The sequence below is a fragment of the Peromyscus eremicus genome, chromosome 15, assembly GCF_949786415.1.
Source record: "Peromyscus eremicus chromosome 15, PerEre_H2_v1, whole genome shotgun sequence".
NCBI classification, from domain to species: domain Eukaryota; kingdom Metazoa; phylum Chordata; class Mammalia; order Rodentia; family Cricetidae; genus Peromyscus; species Peromyscus eremicus.
This window is the reverse complement of record NC_081431.1, coordinates 42,904,932-42,923,072: the sequence shown is the minus strand read 5'-3', so window position 1 is coordinate 42,923,072 and position 18,141 is coordinate 42,904,932. Positions and strand designations below refer to the sequence as shown.

Genomic DNA, 18,141 nt, shown 5'->3' with positions numbered 1-18,141 from the left:
CTGAATGTGATGGACAGCCTGAGGGATTACTAATCTACCTTAGAATGTGTCTTCACACAGATAGGCTGCTTAAAATGTGTTTTCATTCCCAAGGGAAGTGTGGAGGCCTTACTGCCTCCTTCCCCATGTCGGGGGGAGGGAGGAGGGCTCCCCTTCTTCCTGTGCCCAATCTATGCAGCTCTTGCTGGTGTTTTGTGTGTGTGTGTGTGTGTGTGTGTGTGTGTGTGTGTGTGTGTGTGTGTGATGTATACATGTGTTTTGCATGCATGGGTGCATATATGTTTTCCGGTATGTATGCCTGTGTGCATGTAGGCCAGAGATTGCCACAGAATGTTTACCTCCATCTCACTGAACCTGGAGCTTGCCAATCAGTCCATCTAGACAACGGGGCCGAGGGACCCTGTCTCTGCTTCCCAAGCACTGAGTTTACAGGCAGTCTAACCCCCCTCCACGTTCCCTTGCCTTTATGTGGGTGTTAGAGACCTGAATACAGGCAAAAATGATGCTTTATCCAATGAGCCATCCCCCAGCCACGGCTCTTGCCATTTGTACTTGAGAGAGGTTGTTTTCAAAAGAGCCCGTGACTCTGACTTTTCAGTGATAAAGGATATTGTGTTGGGCTCAAGAGCTATTGGAAACCCCAGGTGTATAGGCAGATATATTAGAGGATTGTCTGCTTTCTAGAAGTCTTTATTTTCCTAGAGAGAGTTTTTCTCAGTTCTTTCAGTAGCAATTTCCCAGATCTGTGACACCCCACTCCACCCTAGCTATACATGCCTTAGAATTGCCTAAGGTGGCATTTTCTTTTTCTTAACTACCCTCCAAGTCCCAATGTCAGGATTCCATTTTAGTTGATCCAGAAAATTAAGCATCTGAAAATTAAGTTCAATTGTCTCATCATGGAAGATGTGCTTTGTAAAATCAGACACATCCCAGCAACATAAATGTTCCTCTGTTCCCTTCCCACAGAATTACTTAACTGGATGGGAATTTGTTTTCTATCTATTCAGCAAACACACCTCAAAAGTGTATCAAACAAGACCCAGGTACTGTGGCAGGCATAAAACATGATCCAGGTCACCGTCCCTGCTGTCCTGGAGTTCCCAGTATGGAGGCCGTTGCCACGTGAGCAACACCGCCATGGCCACCCGGGGCAGCAGCTTCTAGTGAAGGAAGGTAGCAACTTCCACAGCTGAGCTCGGGCCCCTCAGGGGACTCCCCGAGTCATGCTTGCACTCGGTGCCAGTGGATGAGTGACAGGGGAGTGAGAAATAACAAGGGCCATTGAGGTCTGAGCTTGCACCCCTCATATAATAGAAGTAAAGACAGACTCAGAGTGGTGTCCCGTTTGCCGAGGCTCCCGTGAGCAGTGTCCAGTCTCCTGGACAGTACCCCTTCCGTAGCTGTATGACCTTCTAGAGATCACTGAAGCTCGTGTCTCTTCGGTCTTTTCCCTTCCTTCTCAGGTGGACATAAATGGGCCCCATGGCCCCCCATTGGTGGTAGCATAAAACCCTGGGCCACAGCACCCCCGTGTCTTAGCACTGAAAGCTGTCTGACTGTGGTTGTTTTTACTGCCTGCTACAAATGCTGGCCATCACAGCAGAAGGCATCAGTGCCCACTGCCAAGTCCCTGGTTTTCTAAAAGCTGCATAACAGGGAGCCCCACCCCCACCCCCCAACCCCGCAGCACTGTCACGTGCCTGAATAACTAAATTCATCTCTGGCGTATAATTAGCAGCATTTTATCCCTGCCTGGTCTTCATGCTGGTAATAAGGCATTTTTGGAAGGCTTTGGGAGGCAGGGAAAGTCAAGGGATTTTGCATCATGTCTGAGCTGTCTTGGAATTGGAGACCATCAGTGCCCGTTGAAAAGGAAGACTCCTTGGTTCTCAACTGGAAAAGGGCTTGTGTGTTAATAATGTTGAACATATAGCTACACCCGATCCAGCGACCTCACTTCTAGGTATCTACCTAAGAGAAACAAGTTCTTAAGTTGTCCATACAGAATAGAATGTGCACAAAAATGTTCATTAGTGGAAAAGTCAATGTCTTAGTCACTGTCCTGTTGCTGTGAAGAGACACCATGACCAAGGCAAGTTATAAGAGAAAGCATTGAATTGGGGCTGGCTTACAGTTCCAGAGGTTTAGTCCGTTATCATCTTGGTAGGGAGCATGGCAACATGCAAGGCAGGCATGGTGCTGAGGAAGTATTTGAGAGCTGCATCCTTACCTATGGACACACAAGGGTTTGGGGAGACAGACAGACAGAGACACAGAGACTGGGCCTGGTGTGCACTTTTGAAACCTCAAAGCCCACCCCCCAGTGATAGATACACTTCCTCCAACAAGACTACACCTACTCTAACAAGGCCACACCTCCTAATCCTTATCAAATAGTGCCAATCCTTGGTGATTAAGCATTTAAATATATGACCCTATGGGGGCCATTCTTATTCACATCACCACAGTCAATGTCAAATTAGTATGGACGATCAATTCCAACTTAACCATGCAGTGAATGATATTTATCCATAAAGAGGAATGAGCTGCTGATCCATATATGGATTCCCAGTGCACAGAAAGGGGTGGGGATGACCAATGGCTGAGTGCCTCTTTCCACAGTTAACAGATACAAGGTGCTTAGTGCATAGGCTGGAGGCAAAGGGAACACCGGGAGACAGTGGCTGCACTGTTATCCCAGCATCTTTAGCCTGCAGGACCAGATGCTGTCTTCCCACGCTCCTCTACGAGGAGGCGAGTGGGAGTCACCCTTTCCTTATCTCTTATGAAAATAGGCATCTTGAGGTTTTTTTTCTTCTTTTGTTTTCAGTATTATACATTAATTGCAAGAAATAATGGATTTCTTTTTATTTCCATCTGTGTCCATAATGCATGTTGACTCCTCACCCCATCAGCCTCTCTTGTCCCCACTCTTCTCTCCTGCCAATCATCTTTCCAAATAGCCTTCCTTCTGCTTTTATGTCTTTTTTAATCATTCCTCAATCTAGATTCTGCATGTGAGAGACAATAGGTGACATTCGTCTTTCTGGGTCTGGATTATTCCACTGATCTCCATTTGATCCACTTCCCTGCATGGGACACACTTTCATTTCTTGTGTATGGACCACAGTTTCTTTATTCAGTCATCTGCTGATGGGCACCTAGGTTGGCTCCATAGCTTGGCTATTAGAATAGTTTCCTTCAGATACAGATGCAAGAGTGGCAGCTGGATCATATGGTAGTTCTAATTTTAGTTTTCCCAGGAAGGTCCATACTAATGTAAACAATTCCTCAGCTAACTCCTGTACCTACCAGCCATGTGTGAAGGTTCCCTCCTCTCCACATCCCCACCAGCACTGGGTTTCTGCCATTCTGATAGTGTGAGTGGAATTTCGGTGTAGCTCTGAGTTGCACTCCTCTGATATTATGCCTTTTCTTCTTCCCCCTTTTCTCTCTCACTCCCCAGGAGCTTCAGAAATATGAGCAGTTCATCTTCGCAGATCATACCAACATGATCCACGTCGAGAACGTCTACGAAGAGATTTTGTATCAGATCCTCCTTGACGAAACCCTGAAAGGTAAGGACGGCTTGCCCCGCACTGGAGGGAATGCTCCATCGTGGGAAGCACTCCTGAAACAGAACTCAGAGTGGGGAAGAGCTGCAGCTGATTTGGATGTGCAGGGGAGACAGCCAGGAGAGGGCAGGCAGGCAGGACCAACCTCGACTGTGCGTCCATGAGGGATGCACCCTGTGGTCGTGACAGGCCGCTTTCAAAGCAAGCATGAATTCTGCAGGGTGAGAGTCCATGCTTTATCCCTGGAGAGGAAAGAAACTGAGGCACTTAATGGGGCTGAACTGAGAGTCCGTCCTGAAGATCTGTCTTTGCCACTCTGTGTCAGGACAACAAAAGGCTTTCACGGCTAAACAGAGGTGACTCCGGCCGCAGGCTCAACCATTGCGCTCTCAGCACATTCCTCCCCTCCGCTCAGCCAGACAGAGACGCAGGCCAATGGCATGGCACTCTGAGATCCTCTTTAGGAGTCTGGCATCCACCGCACTGTGTAACAGGGCCCTGTCTAGGATTACTGTGTGGATAGATACACATTGAAAATACTTTGGAGGAGGCTGCCATCTGTCTGTGTGAGTGAAACTTATTTAGTGTCCGTTACTAAAACACCTCCTCCAGTGAGAGAACTGGGCCAGCACGAGCCTCAGGTCACGGTAGCTAATCAGAGGGGGTCCCAGAGGAAGATGGCAAAGGTGTCAACATGGAATCTGCACAGAGGTCATGGACAGCCTGCTACAGAAGATTCCTCCCCTCCACACCCTGCCCTCTGCCTGAAGCATGCCATCTGTCAGAGCACACACTAGTGATGCCTGCTGAAAAATCATGCTCACTGCCCTTAGCGGTTCCGTCTCCGTCATGAGTGACACCCTCTTCGAGGTGGCATTGTTGGACACTACACCCCTGCACAGAGGTCTGCAGTCAGATGGTCAGGCACCATTGTTTCTGTTGTTACTGTCTACATTCTTCTCCGTGCCTTTGAGACTGAGATAGGTGCAAATAAACGCTCATCTCGAACACTCCAGGCCACACAAGCCCTCTCTCAGCTGTACGCTTAGCACTGAATACCCACTGCACAACCAGGACCACACTGTCCGACAAAACAAGGAGGTGGACAGCCTGCCCCTGTCATAGTGGAGTTCCAAACGAGCCACCCATCTTAGTATCCAGCGACACCGATGGAGATGATATCCTTGTAGACTTTGAGTTCTTTGAAAGCCAAGGCTTGGCTTCTTCTCTTCTCCTGGATTGATGCTGGTCTCTGCAAGGGTTTCTTGGTCAAAGACGTTTATGAATGAACACTACCGAGATTCAGAGTCGGGAACGCTTACAGGTTTTGGTCATCAGGAAAGGCTACCTGGAGGAGATTGGTCCTAAGCTGGATCTTGAACCTGAGAATTTGGAGAGCCAGAGGAGCTGGTAGGAAGGTTGCCTTCTAGGTAAAATCAGAAAATCCAGGTTTGCTGGGCAGAGTGCTAATGTTGTGTTTTGTTTTCTGGTCTCTCTCAGTGATAACGGAGGCGGCTATCTTGAAGAAACACAACTTATTTGAAGACAACATGGCCTTGCCCAGTGAAAGCGTATCCAGCCTGACAGATCTCAAAACCCCCATGGGGTCAAATCAAGCTAGCCCAGCCAGAAGAGTGTCTGCCATTCTGCCAGGAGCTCCAGATAATGAAGTGTTTCAGGAGCCAGAGGAAAAGAGGCAGCAGCCTGGGGTGCCGGGCTCATTGGCCAGAGAAGAAAGTACTCCCATCCCTGAGTCCAGTCCTCCTTCAGGTGGGGATGGGCAGGTGACTGTGTCCTGTGTGGATAACTCCACTGGGAGTCCTCTCACTGCAGAGGACACAGCAGGACCCCTCAGCTCACACTTGTCGGAGGTGGAAGGTGGGGAGACCCTTAAAGATGAAGAACCGACCTGTGACAAGCCAGAGTCTGTCACCATCCCAGGGTCCTTGAAGGAGCTGAAAGAGTTGCTGACTGTGACGGTGTCCGTGGAGTCTGCCCCAGGGACTGAAAACGATACATACAAGGGGACACCTGTTCCCCAAGAAAATGAAAAAGAAGAAGAAAACAAGATCTACCCAGAAGCCAGCCAGCCAGCTGCCAGCCAGCAGGACAACCATGAAGAAAGTGAGGTCGGAGAGAGGGGGGCTCATCCTACCCCTCTGGAAGTCGAGGCTCCTGGGGTAGACGTAGGGGCATTGCCAGAGGCTAGCAGCCCTACCTGTCAGTCCACTGGTGGGGGGCTCACAGAGGACACCAGCTGTCTAGGCCCCTCAGGGGAGCCACCTGAGGCTCCAGAGCCCACTGAGAAGGTACCCCCAGCCATGGTTTCCACACAGGCCACCACCCATGCAGGAGGTGAGGCCGGGCATGCTGTGGCGGTCACACTGCAAGAAGAGGCCACGCTAAGTTCTAATCCCATCTGTTCTGCGGAGAGGAGTGAAGTGCCCCAGGTTTCTGAGGAGCAAGAGGTGCTGGGAGGGAATGATAGCCCAGCCCTTGCTATGGCTACAGAGCAAGTCAATGCTACCCACGTGCATGGGTGCCAGTGGGTGGTAGAGGATGCTCCAGGCACTGACAGCCCAGATGTGCATGATCATGCTGTGAGCTCCCCAGAACAGCCCTCAGAGGAGTGAATTTGACTGTAGTTTCTCTTTTAAAACTGTCAGTCAAAGGGTTTTAGTTAAGGGTATCCATAGGGGAGTGCATGCGGGTTGCTATAAAAATTTTGAAATACTTTCTTAATTTGAATGATAACGCCAAAGGGAATGTATACAGGGTGTGAACACTGAGGCCAACTTTGGGGAGCTGACCTGCTCCCTGTGAACGATTCCTTTAGCATCTTAATAGAACTGATAAGAGAACCGGAGTGTTGGGGTTCCAGAGAGGGAGAAGTCCTGCAGCAGAGACTAAAAGAGCAGGAACTGGCACCTCAATATTCTCTTCACTGAAATGTGGTGCAAATTTTGTACTGCACTTGAAGGTATTTTTAGCGAGAGTGCAAAGGTCTGCGGTGACTCCAGCCTCGCCCCCACTCTGCCAGCGTCACTGCCTCTTAGTGGCATCTGTCCACTGCCAGGGCACAAGAAAGAGGAAGTCATGAACACCAGGCACCCCTGCCCTGTGAAGTGCCCCAGAGCCAGTCATGGCTGGTAGATCTCAGGCGAGGCAGAGCAAAAATCCAAGGTGGAAGGTCTGTGGAACCATCTAGAAGCCCTGTTCCTAATCCTGCTATCAATTCCTTGTTGGTTCATGTTGTTGATTTGCATTAATTAATCACCTTTTCAGGAAATCCAGATGGGGCAAGAGATTTCATTGGCACAAATTAGCCTTAGAGTGTGCAAAGTGCTTGGTGGCTACTTTTTCTAGCTCAAAACCTGCCAGTCACACAGACGTTACTTCAACAGCTAGTGTATGCTCTGTTAGGCACAGGAAGAAATAGAAGGTCAGGTGTTTTGCTTCATATACATTAAAGGGCTCGTAAGAATTTAGTCTAGAAGGAGAGAATATTTTTTTCCAGTTTTTAAGTTTCAGTGACAGTCTTGACTCCTTCTATTCACACAGTCCTGGTTTGTTCTCAGAAGGGAACGAGAATGCATGAATGAACACAGGAATGAATGAAGTCAGTCAAGTTTATGTCATTACCAAAGTTATCACCAAAAGTAGAAATGGTTTCATCATTCAACAAATTAATTCCTTAGGTACCCTGTCAGGTACCAAGCCTGGGGATACCATGAAGGAAAGACCCCTGCTCCTCCTTTCTGAAGGAGCCAGGAAGGAATTCACCTTGAGAGGAGATTGTGTAACTGTTAGTATAAGAGATGAGCCGACTCGGGTGTAATCAAAAAGACGTATCTTATTGGGTTTCAGAAAAAGCTCAGATCATTCCCTGAAAGTTGCAGTCCCAGGCAGTGGGCCCGAAGCTTCCTTTCACATTTTAACATCAGAACCTCACACTTTGTCTTCCGAGTTTGTTTTGACTCAGCACCGTCAAGAATCTCCTTCAGAGACGTTATCCCACACTTCAGCCATTTAAGCAGGAATAGAGCTGTTTTTCTCTCCCACCTCTCCCACAAAGAATTTCTGTGATTTCTAAGTCATCAAGGATGAGTAATAATCACATCAGCATGGTCTCATATTGAATCATTGCTCCTTTCCTTAGAACATTTGTATCCTCGGTGTCCATGAGATATCCCACCATTAAGTAAGGAAGCTTTGGCCAATCTCCCATGGTCCCTGCTTACCTTATACCTGGCCTTCAGCATGCTGTACCAAAATTGTGTTTACTTCCTGTCTCTTCCACAGCCTCCTTTCTTCAAGGACTGAAACTAGGGATTACTCATCATTTGTTCTTTCTGCTGGAAACCCACAGCCTTGAATAATGGCTTCCTGCATGCCAAGTAACTTTAACATCCCAGGGCTTAGCACAAGGACTGAGAAGCTTCGTGCTGCTCCGAAGAGGTGGGAACTGAACACCTGGCACACTACTGTGCAGGGCCTATTTGGAGCTTGCTTTTAGACAGGGAGAGGTTTTTAATTACCTTTCTGACCATGTTGAACTCCCCATACAGTCCAACGCTGAAGGGGCAGAGGGCCAAATGGTCCGCAGCACTGCCCAGTCAGGCAGGGAGCCAAGAGAACAGTGTCTAGCTCCACAAACATTGCCCTTCTTTCTCTGGAGAGCCATGGCTATCACAGAGTCCCAGCTCATGCCAACCCCACTCCAGAACCTTCCATCTGCCCTGCTTTTGCTTACCCCATGAGAGTTCATGTCACTGAATTAGCTGGATGAGAAGTAGTGCCAGTCACGAAGGCCAGAGAGGAATAGGCACTAAGTAGCAAGACATTCTAGAAAACACCACGAACCCTTTCTGGGCATGTTTCACACAGCCAAGTTCTCCAAAATAGGCAAGACAGCTGTTACACTGAAGGATGGATGAGGAACCTGCAGCCCATTGAAAAAGTCTATATGTGTGGTAACATGCCGAAAGAGTGTCTTGCTTTAAATTAATTTGTGTGTGGCCTAGTGTTTCCACAGGGGAGCGAGGTGCTGGTAATCTGAATGGGCAGTTTCTGCCTTTGCAAAGCTGTTATGGACTCCTGGTTCTTGACCAAAACACCAGGACTTTAAACCAGTTATGCTACTTATTGACCTTTCACTAAGAGATTTTCCTTGAAAAAAAAAAATGACTTGTCATTTTGTCCTGTGTAACTTGGCAGAGTGTATGGAGTTATGCAGTAACCGCACACACACATACACACACACACACACACACACATACACACACACACACCTACAAAGTCAGGTTCCGGTTGTTGTTTTCAAAGAGGTTGAATGTGAAGAATGGCGGGTCATTAGGTTTGTCCTTCTGTAGATTTTATTATGCAGATCATGTTTGCCCTTGTAATTCTTCAGATTAAAGCCAATGGCTTCAGAGGATTTTACAGTTCTCCCAGACAAAAGTGATTTGATTTGTTATTTTTGTAAAGTGTGACCTGCGGGTATGGTTTCAGAGACAGTACTCGATTAGCAGGCTGGAGGTCCCACTTTAACCCAAAAGTGGGGGCGGCGGGAGAGCTATGTGACATGTGCTAAATAGTCATTAGTCATTTCAGTATGGGGGAAGAAATGACATTATTAACTCAGTCTTAAACCATAATATAGTTTCACTATGTGAGAATGCTGGTGCCCTGTGCCTTCTTTACCATAAACGTACGCGACTAGGGATTTGCTTTCTCAAGTCTGGGACTATGTGAAAAAGAATTCTACACTGTGGTTTTATTTTTGCATTCATTATATAAAGCAAGTAAACTATAAACACTTTGTAACCATATATTTACTCTGCCAAGTGCCTATATTCCAATAAAATATTCATCCCTGAAGGGCTGTCCAGATGTCTTTTATTTGGGATAGGGCTGGCTTCATCCTTTAAGCAAATGCCATACTGGAGCTGCAAGGGACAGTCCTTAAAAATGAAAAGGTGAGTCACTTTTGCTGGCTTCGGAGACTAACACTCTCTGTTGTCAGGGTGAAATCTGCTGGGGCACCACTTAATGCCCAATGAAATTCAGCTTTGATAACACATAAGCTTACTTTTCAGCGAATTGGACTGCATCCATAATCCAGCAATGGGCAATTACTCTCAATATAATTGAACGGCTGTTCAAACTTCAGTGTATTTTCAGTGGGCGAGATTGAGTCAAACATTTCTTCCTGCTGGAATTATAAATAAAACTGTTTACTTACCAACACTCACAGTTGCTCATTTATCCGTGAATTCACGCATCCACAGAGAGTCACTGTGTGTCTCTTAGAGGCAGACACTGCAGTGAATGGTAGGAGAGTGTAGTAGTGACTGCAGTGGGCAGGACCCTTGACGTTCTCAAATTCTCGGGGTGGATATAGCCAGGGAGAACCTATAGCACACACGTGATTCCTCTAATGACATGAACTTCATCTGTGATGTCAGTTTTAGCTCTGTGCCAACAACTTAATTCAGGAGAAAAAAAGAATACAGTGGAAATAACAAGTCCAGTAGGGATGGGAGGCACTCAAGATGTTTGATACTTCCTCCCTCCCTCCGCCTGCCTCCCAAGTTTCCGGTGTGTAAAGGTCATCTAGAGTGGCCTCTCCAGGAGTTCTAGGTAGAGACACTAATTAGATGGGAGTTGGAGGTGGAGAAGTTTGACTTAAAACTCTTCTTGCAGGTCCTTTTTAGATGTCCTTATTGGCTGTGAGTGACTTAGGGAGGACACGGAGGTCTTGGGAGCGGTCACGTGGATCTGCCTCTGAACAGCTCAGGATCTTTGCCGCAATCTTCACCCATCCAAGGCATCTGATTCCCCTTTCTCCAGCTGGCCAGTTCCCATTGTTTTCCTGGAAGAGTCAGGATAAGTGAGGCTATACCCTCCACTCTGTGGTCCAGGGTCACTTTCTGAACCACCCTAAATTCACTTACCTACTTCGGGTCATCCTATCTCACTCCAGGGCAGCCACCTCTTCGGTCACCCAAAATATTTTAAAACTAAGAGGTTTCCCTCTGTAACTAAGCAACAAAATTCACATTACTTATATACTGTGAGGTTACTCACAAGACAACCAGGAGTCATGGCCAACATGTTTATCCTCTCAAGATGAGGGACAGACAAACACATTTTATAATTTCAGACTCGGACATGTTTTTTCTATAGCATCTAATCATAGTCTTTAGAAGAGGCTGCCATCCATGAGGGTAACTTTAAATACATACCCACTTTTAAAGAGAATTCCTTTCTTCTCTCTAGAGCAGTGGTTCCCAACCTTCCTAACACTGTGACCCTTTAATACAGTTCCTCATGTTGTGGTGACCCCCACCATAAGATCATTTCATTGCTACTTGATTACTGTAATTTCATTACTGTTATGAATTGTAATTTAAATATTTGACATGCAGGATGTCTGATATGCAACCCCCAAAGAGGTCTCATATCAGATTGAGAACCGCTGCTCTGAAGCAACCTCCTGGCCCCAAAAAGTTAGCTAGAAACTCAATTTGCTGCCACCAAACAGAGATCTTACAACGTTTATGCATGGTCATCATCCTTTATTGTGACCCTAGTCACTGATCTGCAAATATCCATTGCCCATCCCCTTCACCCGTTAGTGTGAGTCCCAAGTCTTCAAAGCACTCAGGCAGAGGCTGCCCTTCCTTACTGTTTAAAGCTTGGTCTTGAGGCCTATACAATTCCACTTTTTTGTGGTGCTAGGGCCTTGTGTACACTAGGCCAGCACTCCACCATGGAGCTACATGCCTAGCCCTAATTCCACATGTTGAACATGCTATGCACCAGGAACGTTCTTCTTTTTCCATAAGGATGTAGCAAGACACGCGCTGCTCCAACACCTTCAAGCTTCCTGTCGGTACATTCTCTCAGCTGTTACTGCTGACAACGTTGGTTTTGTGTTTAAGTATGTGCTACCAAGAAAATGTTAGTGATTTCCTGTGTGCTTTGACTCATCACCAGATGGACAGCTTTTAGAGGAGTTTTCTATAAATGCTTAGTGACATAACAGCGGGGCACACACTCACCGGGTGGGCTCATCCAGTGTGGTCCCACCATTGTGCCCGCATTTCCTTTCTTGGGCTTTTCTGCTATGTGGTCATCTGGGAGGGATGGGAAATGCACCGTCTCCTCCTCAAGGAGCACATTCTGTTTCCAGACAACTATAGTTAGAGCACAAAGACATCCTCTCCTTTTCCTCTTCGCAGCCATAATTTCTGCCTATGGCCCATTCTGTCCGTCAGGGCTGTACTCACCAATCTACACCTTACTTTACGACAGCTGTCAGACACCTCCAAATGGCTGAGTACCCCTAACTCAACTCTCCTCTCCTCCTCTCCCCTCTGTTGTTGGCTGTTTTCTTTACTCTTGTTCTTAGATCTTTTGGGGGCCCACCACCCAGCCCCCAAATAAATCACACACGGAGGCTTAGTCTTAATTATAAGTGCCTGGCCTTAGCTTGGCTTGTTTCTTGCCATCTTTTCTTAACTTTAAATTATCCCTTCTACCTTTTGCCTCTGGGCTTTTTCCTTTTCTTATGTTTTTTTGTTTTGTTTTGTTTTTTGTTTTTTCGGGACAGGGTTTCTCTGTGTAGCCTTGTGCCTTTCCTGGGACTAGCTCTGTATACTAGGCTGGCCTCGAACTCACAGAGATCCGCCTGGCTCTGCCTCCCAAGTGATGGGATTAAAGGCATGTGCCACCACCACCCAGCTTGCTTTTTCCTTTTCTTACTTCTGTATTTCTTATTTTCACTCTTACTCCATTGCTGGCTGGGTGGCTGGGTGGCTGGGTGGCTGGGTGGCTGGGTGGCTGGGTGGCTGGGTGGCTGGGTGGCTGGGTGGCTGCCCCTAGCATCCTCCTCTTCTTGTTCTCTTGCTCTTTCTTCTTTTCCTCCCAGATTTCTCCTCCTATTTATTCTCTCTGCCAGCCCCCCCCCATCCTTTCTCCTGCCTCGCCATTGGCTGTTCATCTCTTTATTAGACCAGTCAGGTGTTTTAGACAAAGTAACACAGCTTCACAGAGTTAAACAAATGCAACATAAAAGAATGCAGCAGATCTTTACATCATTAAATAAATGTTCCACAGCATAAACAAATGTAACACATCTTAAAATAATATTCTACAACACACCTCCTCTCCCCTCCCTTCCCTCCTTCCTGTTCTCTCTCTTTCTGTGGCTTTGAAAGGATCTTTCTCCCTCTCTCTCTCTTAGACAAATGAATTCCTCCTGTTTTCCTTTTTGAAGTTCCTCAAAACACCACAATCCCTCCAGTGGCCTCTGTATCCTGGGCGAAGTCATTTGCTCTGGAACCTCAGCTCTCCCCACACACCTGTCTTCCTCCACATCACAGGAACGCAGGGAGCCAACAATTCTCCCTTCCCCCTCTGCTGTTTCCTTCTCTTCCTCCTCCTCCTCCTCCTCCTCCTCCTCCTCCTCCTCCTTGTTGTAGCTTTTGTTTCCAAACACTATGGGAAGATAACCCAGATAAAAATGATAAAAGCTCTGAAATTACAAGAATAAACATTTTTACTTATGTTTCCAAGGTTATCATTTTTGACTCCTGAGAAAGTGAGGAAATAACTGTTGCTTGTCAGCCCACTGCTTACTTCTAAACTCACCAAACACACATTTCCATTTCTTTACTACTATTACTACCACTATTATTATTTTTTTGTGTGTGTTTATGTGTACAGGTACATGCACATGTAAACACATGAGTGTGGAGACTAGAAGACAATCTCAACTTCTTTTCTTCAGACACCGATTTTGAGACATGGTCTCTCATTGGCCTGGAGCTTGCCCGTTAGGCTAGGCAGGCTAGCCAGGAAGCCCCAGGGATCTGTCTTTGACTCCAAGGGTCAGGATTAAAAGCTTGTGCCAACACCCCTGGCTTTTCTCTGTAGGTTCTGGGAGTCAAACTCAGGTCTACATCTTACATAGCAAACACTTCCTAATTGAGCTTCGAGCTTGCTTTCTAGCCCTGCCACCTTCTATTGCTGACCTCAGAGTGTAGGAATCTACTTTCAAGAAAATAATTCTCCCCAGAATGCAACTGGAGAAAACCCAGGGCTTTCGTGCTGTTACCTACAAAGGCTTCCAGAACACACTAACTCTCTACAGGTTTGTCCTGTCAGTCCCCTTTGACATTGTCCTATCCCCTTTGAGACCTCTTTGTTTTCTAATGGACGTTTATTGACTAAATTCTTTACACTTAATAAGTTAAACAGTACAGGAGTCCCCGGCACCACGGTGCTAATCCTGGATGAAATCCCAGGATGGAGAATGGACAAAGAAACTGAGGCCCATCCATGTCATGGAACATTACACAACAATAAAAAGGAATGTTCTACCAGAATGACTCTCAGAGTAACTTGGAAGAGTGAAAAACACTAGACCACTTAAGAGCCTACATACTATGTGGTTGTTTTTATATGGTGTGGGGAAATCTGACTGTTAATCTGATTGTTGGTTTCCTTGAATTGAGACATACATAGGAGATTACTAAATTGCACCTCTGGGTGTGTCCACAAGGGCATATCTAGAGATAGTTGATTAGATAGTGCAGTCTCTAAATACATGCATATACATATATACAGACACACACACATATGGGTTGTTGTTTTGTTTTGAGACAAAGTTTCTTTGTGTAGCTGGCCTCAAACTGGGAGATCTGCCTGCCTCTGTCTCCCAAGTGCTGGGATTAAAGGCATGAGCCACCATTTCCCAGCATCTAATAAGTATCTTAACACCTCAATGAATGAAAATTTTGAATTGACTACAAGGTGGTGGAATGTGGAAGGTGGGAAAAAGTTGCACGAAGAAGACCACTGGAAGCACGTCCTTTGGGAGTTAGAACTTGACATACCACCTTCTTGTTATGGCTCTGTCTATTTCCTGTCAGCCATGAGGTGAGCTGCATTACTTTGACACCCTTGTCATGACGGACTGGAGCTACTCAGTCCATGAACTCAAATGAGTCTTTCCTCTTATTCCCCCAAGAATTTTAGTATACAGTGTAGTAGGTACCTTTCTGTTGTTGTGATAAAATACCCTGATCAAAGTCAACTTAAGAAAGACTTTCTTTTGACTTATGTTTCCAGAGATGTAGATGTCCATAAAGGTGAAGAAGGCAAAGCGACAGGAGCGGGAAGCTGACAGGTCACATCTCAACTGCACACAGGAAGCAGAGAGCACAGGAAGTGAGGTAAGGTCATAAATTCTCAAAGCCCACCCCCAGGGATGTACTTCTTCTAGCATGGATGCACCTCCCCTAAAGGCTCCATGACCTCCCCAAACAGCACCACCAGCAGGGGACCAGGTGTTCAAACACGTGAGCCTGTGAGGAACATGTCTCATTCAAAGCATCACATATAGCAAGAAAGTGTAGATCACTAGTTGCCAGCAGCTGGGATGCTGTGAGGGGCACATGAAGAAATTTCAGGGGATGACTGAACTGTTCTATATTTTGATTATAGTGGCTGCACTATGACTGTATTTAGTTGTCAATACTCATTAAACCATTTATTAAGAAGGCTAGGGTATAAAAGTATCCATTTTTCATATATACATTTTACCTCAATAAATCTAAACTTTTTTCAAGACATGCTTTCTCTGTGTAACAGCCCTATCTGTCCTAAAACTTGCTTTGTAGACCAGGCTGGCCTCGAACTCACAGAGATCCACTTGCCTGTGCCTCCTGAAAGCTGGGATTAAAGGCGTGTGCCACCACATCCGGCAATCTAAAATGTTTTAAATAAAGTATACAATAAATTTATTATTTGAAAATTTCATACATGTATACAATGTATTTTAATCAAATCCACCACCCATTCTCCCGAAATCCTCCTGGACCCACTATGTTCCGCCCCCCGCCCCCAACTTCTTTTCCTCGAGACATCCATGGGTGCATGGTCAACCTATGGTGGCCACAATGCCAAAGAAAAATGACTCTCCCTTCTGCAACGGTGATCAGCTGCCAGTAACTCTTTAGTCTTTCTTAAGTCTTTCCCTGTCAAAACAGTTTTACGTGCTCCAACAATTGTTAATAAGGAACTGTTAAATATATTACGAAACGTTTATGTAATCTGGCAATACATAGCTGTATTGAACTTCATCATACTTTTCATCTGCCCAGCAGCTTATGAATAGTCTCTTTGTGAGGGAGAAGAACTTACCTTAAAAATCCACCTTCTTTTTTTGTTCTTCTGTTTTGTTTTGTTGAAAAAGAGTCCCATTATGTTGTCCTGGCTGGCTTTGAACTCTGGATCTCCCTGTCCAAGCCTCCAGAGTTCTGGGATCCTAAATGTGCTTCCATGCCCAGTGGGTCTACCTGTTCTTGAGTTAGAAGTCACCAGCTTCCTTTGGTATTGCCCGTCACATCCAAGGGCACGGGTGGACTCTAACAGTCAGCACACTCATAAAAGTCCAGTTCCAAAGACTGTTTGGAATCAGGTGCTGCTTACCTATGGCAAATCCACTCTGCGTGTGGTTGCTGAGCAGAGTGACAGCCAGCCCTCACAGTGGCAGTGACAGATGTCCAGCAGCAGTGTTCCTCCTCTAGAGTTGACAGTACAACCTCTTCAAGCCACGATCTTGGGCTTTCTAAGAGCACGTTTACACTCATTTAAATTTGAAATTAATTTCTTAAACTATCCAACTGTTTACAGCCAAGAACAATGACTGACAGAATAAGCATTAGAAATCGTGTTTCCTCCAGACCCTTACCTTCTGGATAATGACTACGCCACGGATATGCTGCCTTGGACCATCACTGAGATTAGTGGCTTTGTCCTAGGGATAACTTTCGCCTCACTACTGCATAGAGGAGAGGGTGTCCTTACCCGCATTGAGGTACAGCCTGACTTCCTCATCTACATGAAGTGGGTTGAGTCTCCATCCAGACCACAAGAAGAGAGAAAGGACAGATGACTGGCTTCTCTGCCTGCGCTCTCCAACCTCGCAGCTGTCACAAACTTCGGAACACCAAGAGAAGCCATCTGAATCTCTGCTGAGCTATTTTATCTTCAATGTGTAGCGACTCCGGGTGCAGCCGCTTTAGAAAGATGTGCTAACAAATTTTAATAATGTGGAAAAACCGCAGGTATGTTTTAAGAAACATCACAAGAAGATTAAATATATACATGAAAAAGAAAGCTGGTGACGTGGGAAGGGCAGATTGGACGGGAGGGATTTTAAATGGTGGCTGTTGCTTTCTGTAGCTGCCACTCTATGCCGTACCTCACGATGAAGATGTGTTACTCTCTGTTCTGGACAGGGAGTTATGACAGTCATACTTTGGGTTTTGAATGAGTGAGGAGTTTATTAGACGTATAGTAAGCCAGAATAAAAAAATAAATAGTGATGACAGATAGATAGATATAGATATCAAAATATTATTACATCAAGTGCTCAAAACAAGCGGCAGGAATCAACTGGGGAAGGCTGTTAAGGCAATGAGCTGGTGTCCCCTTAGGTGAGGCTCCCAAGGAAAAGAACAAGTAACGGCAGAAGGGCAGGGGCTGGAGAGATTGCTCAGTGGTTAAGAGCCCTGGCTGCTCTTCCAGAGGACCTGGGTTCAGTTCCCAGCAACCACTCGGTGGCTCACAACCACCGATAACTCCAGCTCCAGGATCTGGCCACCGCAGGCATCAGGCACACACATGGTCCATCCATGCAGGCACTCATACACACAGGAAGTAAAATAAATCTTTAAAAAGTATCAGGAACTTTGCACCATCAAATCAGGAGCTTATAAACATCCAGCAGTTTCTGCCTGAGGAAGCCCTTGTAGGGAAGCCAGCTGGAGTTTCCACAGGCCCTTGGCAGAGCAGTGTCTCCTGAGGTGAGACTTCCGAGTAAAAGAACAAATAAGAACAGGTAGAGATAGCATCATCAGGCTGGATCCCGACATCAGCGGAAGTTGTTGGAGGACCAGAGAAGCGGAGATTTCTTTCTGAAAAAGAGCACTCTCCTTTTCACTAAAAACACCTTTGAATCGTGGGATAAACAGTAGTAACATTTGTTGGAAATGCCTTATCTTCTAGCCAGTTTCAAGGATATAATATTTTTATTCCTGGGCTTTTTCCTCCCTGATACAGAGTTTGGGGGGGGGGGCTAGTTTGTCCCCAGACAAAGGGTTTAGAAGGACACTTTGAGACACCCATGTTTGGGTGTGAGATGGGAAGCTGTGTGCAACCTTGCTTCCAGAACCCACTTTTCAGTGAGCTCAAACACAGCTTATCAATACAATATACATTGCAATATCAAACTAGAACATTCAAAAATAATTAAAATATAAAATTTGCAAAATTGCCCTGTTTCCCCAGAATCCCATAGGTTAAGGGATTCTTTTGGTGCATTTACCTACATTCAGCCCCTTTAACAACAGTTCATAACTAGGAGTGACCCATAAGCAAGAAGAAGGCTTCGACAAGTTAAAGTTGGGTTCCTGGGGGTGGCCATACAGCTTAGTGATGGGACACTTGTCTAGGGATGCATGAGGCCATGTGTTAGATGCTCAGCACC

At 46.1% G+C, this 18,141-nt stretch overlaps 1 protein-coding gene across 1 annotated transcript in view; it reads left to right on the top strand.

Annotated features, from left to right (window-relative positions):
• The window catches only part of Niban1 (niban apoptosis regulator 1), a 149,929-nt gene extending 142,710 nt beyond the window's left edge, over positions 1 to 7,219 (top strand). Inside the window, exons 13-14 of the mRNA XM_059280874.1 lie at positions 3,470 to 3,581; positions 5,079 to 7,219. Of these exons, the coding sequence (XP_059136857.1) occupies positions 3,470 to 3,581; positions 5,079 to 6,211 (1,245 nt within the window). The 3' untranslated portion in view covers positions 6,212 to 7,219. The remainder of the gene's footprint in view (positions 1 to 3,469; positions 3,582 to 5,078) is intronic.
• The last annotated feature ends 10,922 nt before the right edge of the window (positions 7,220 to 18,141 follow it).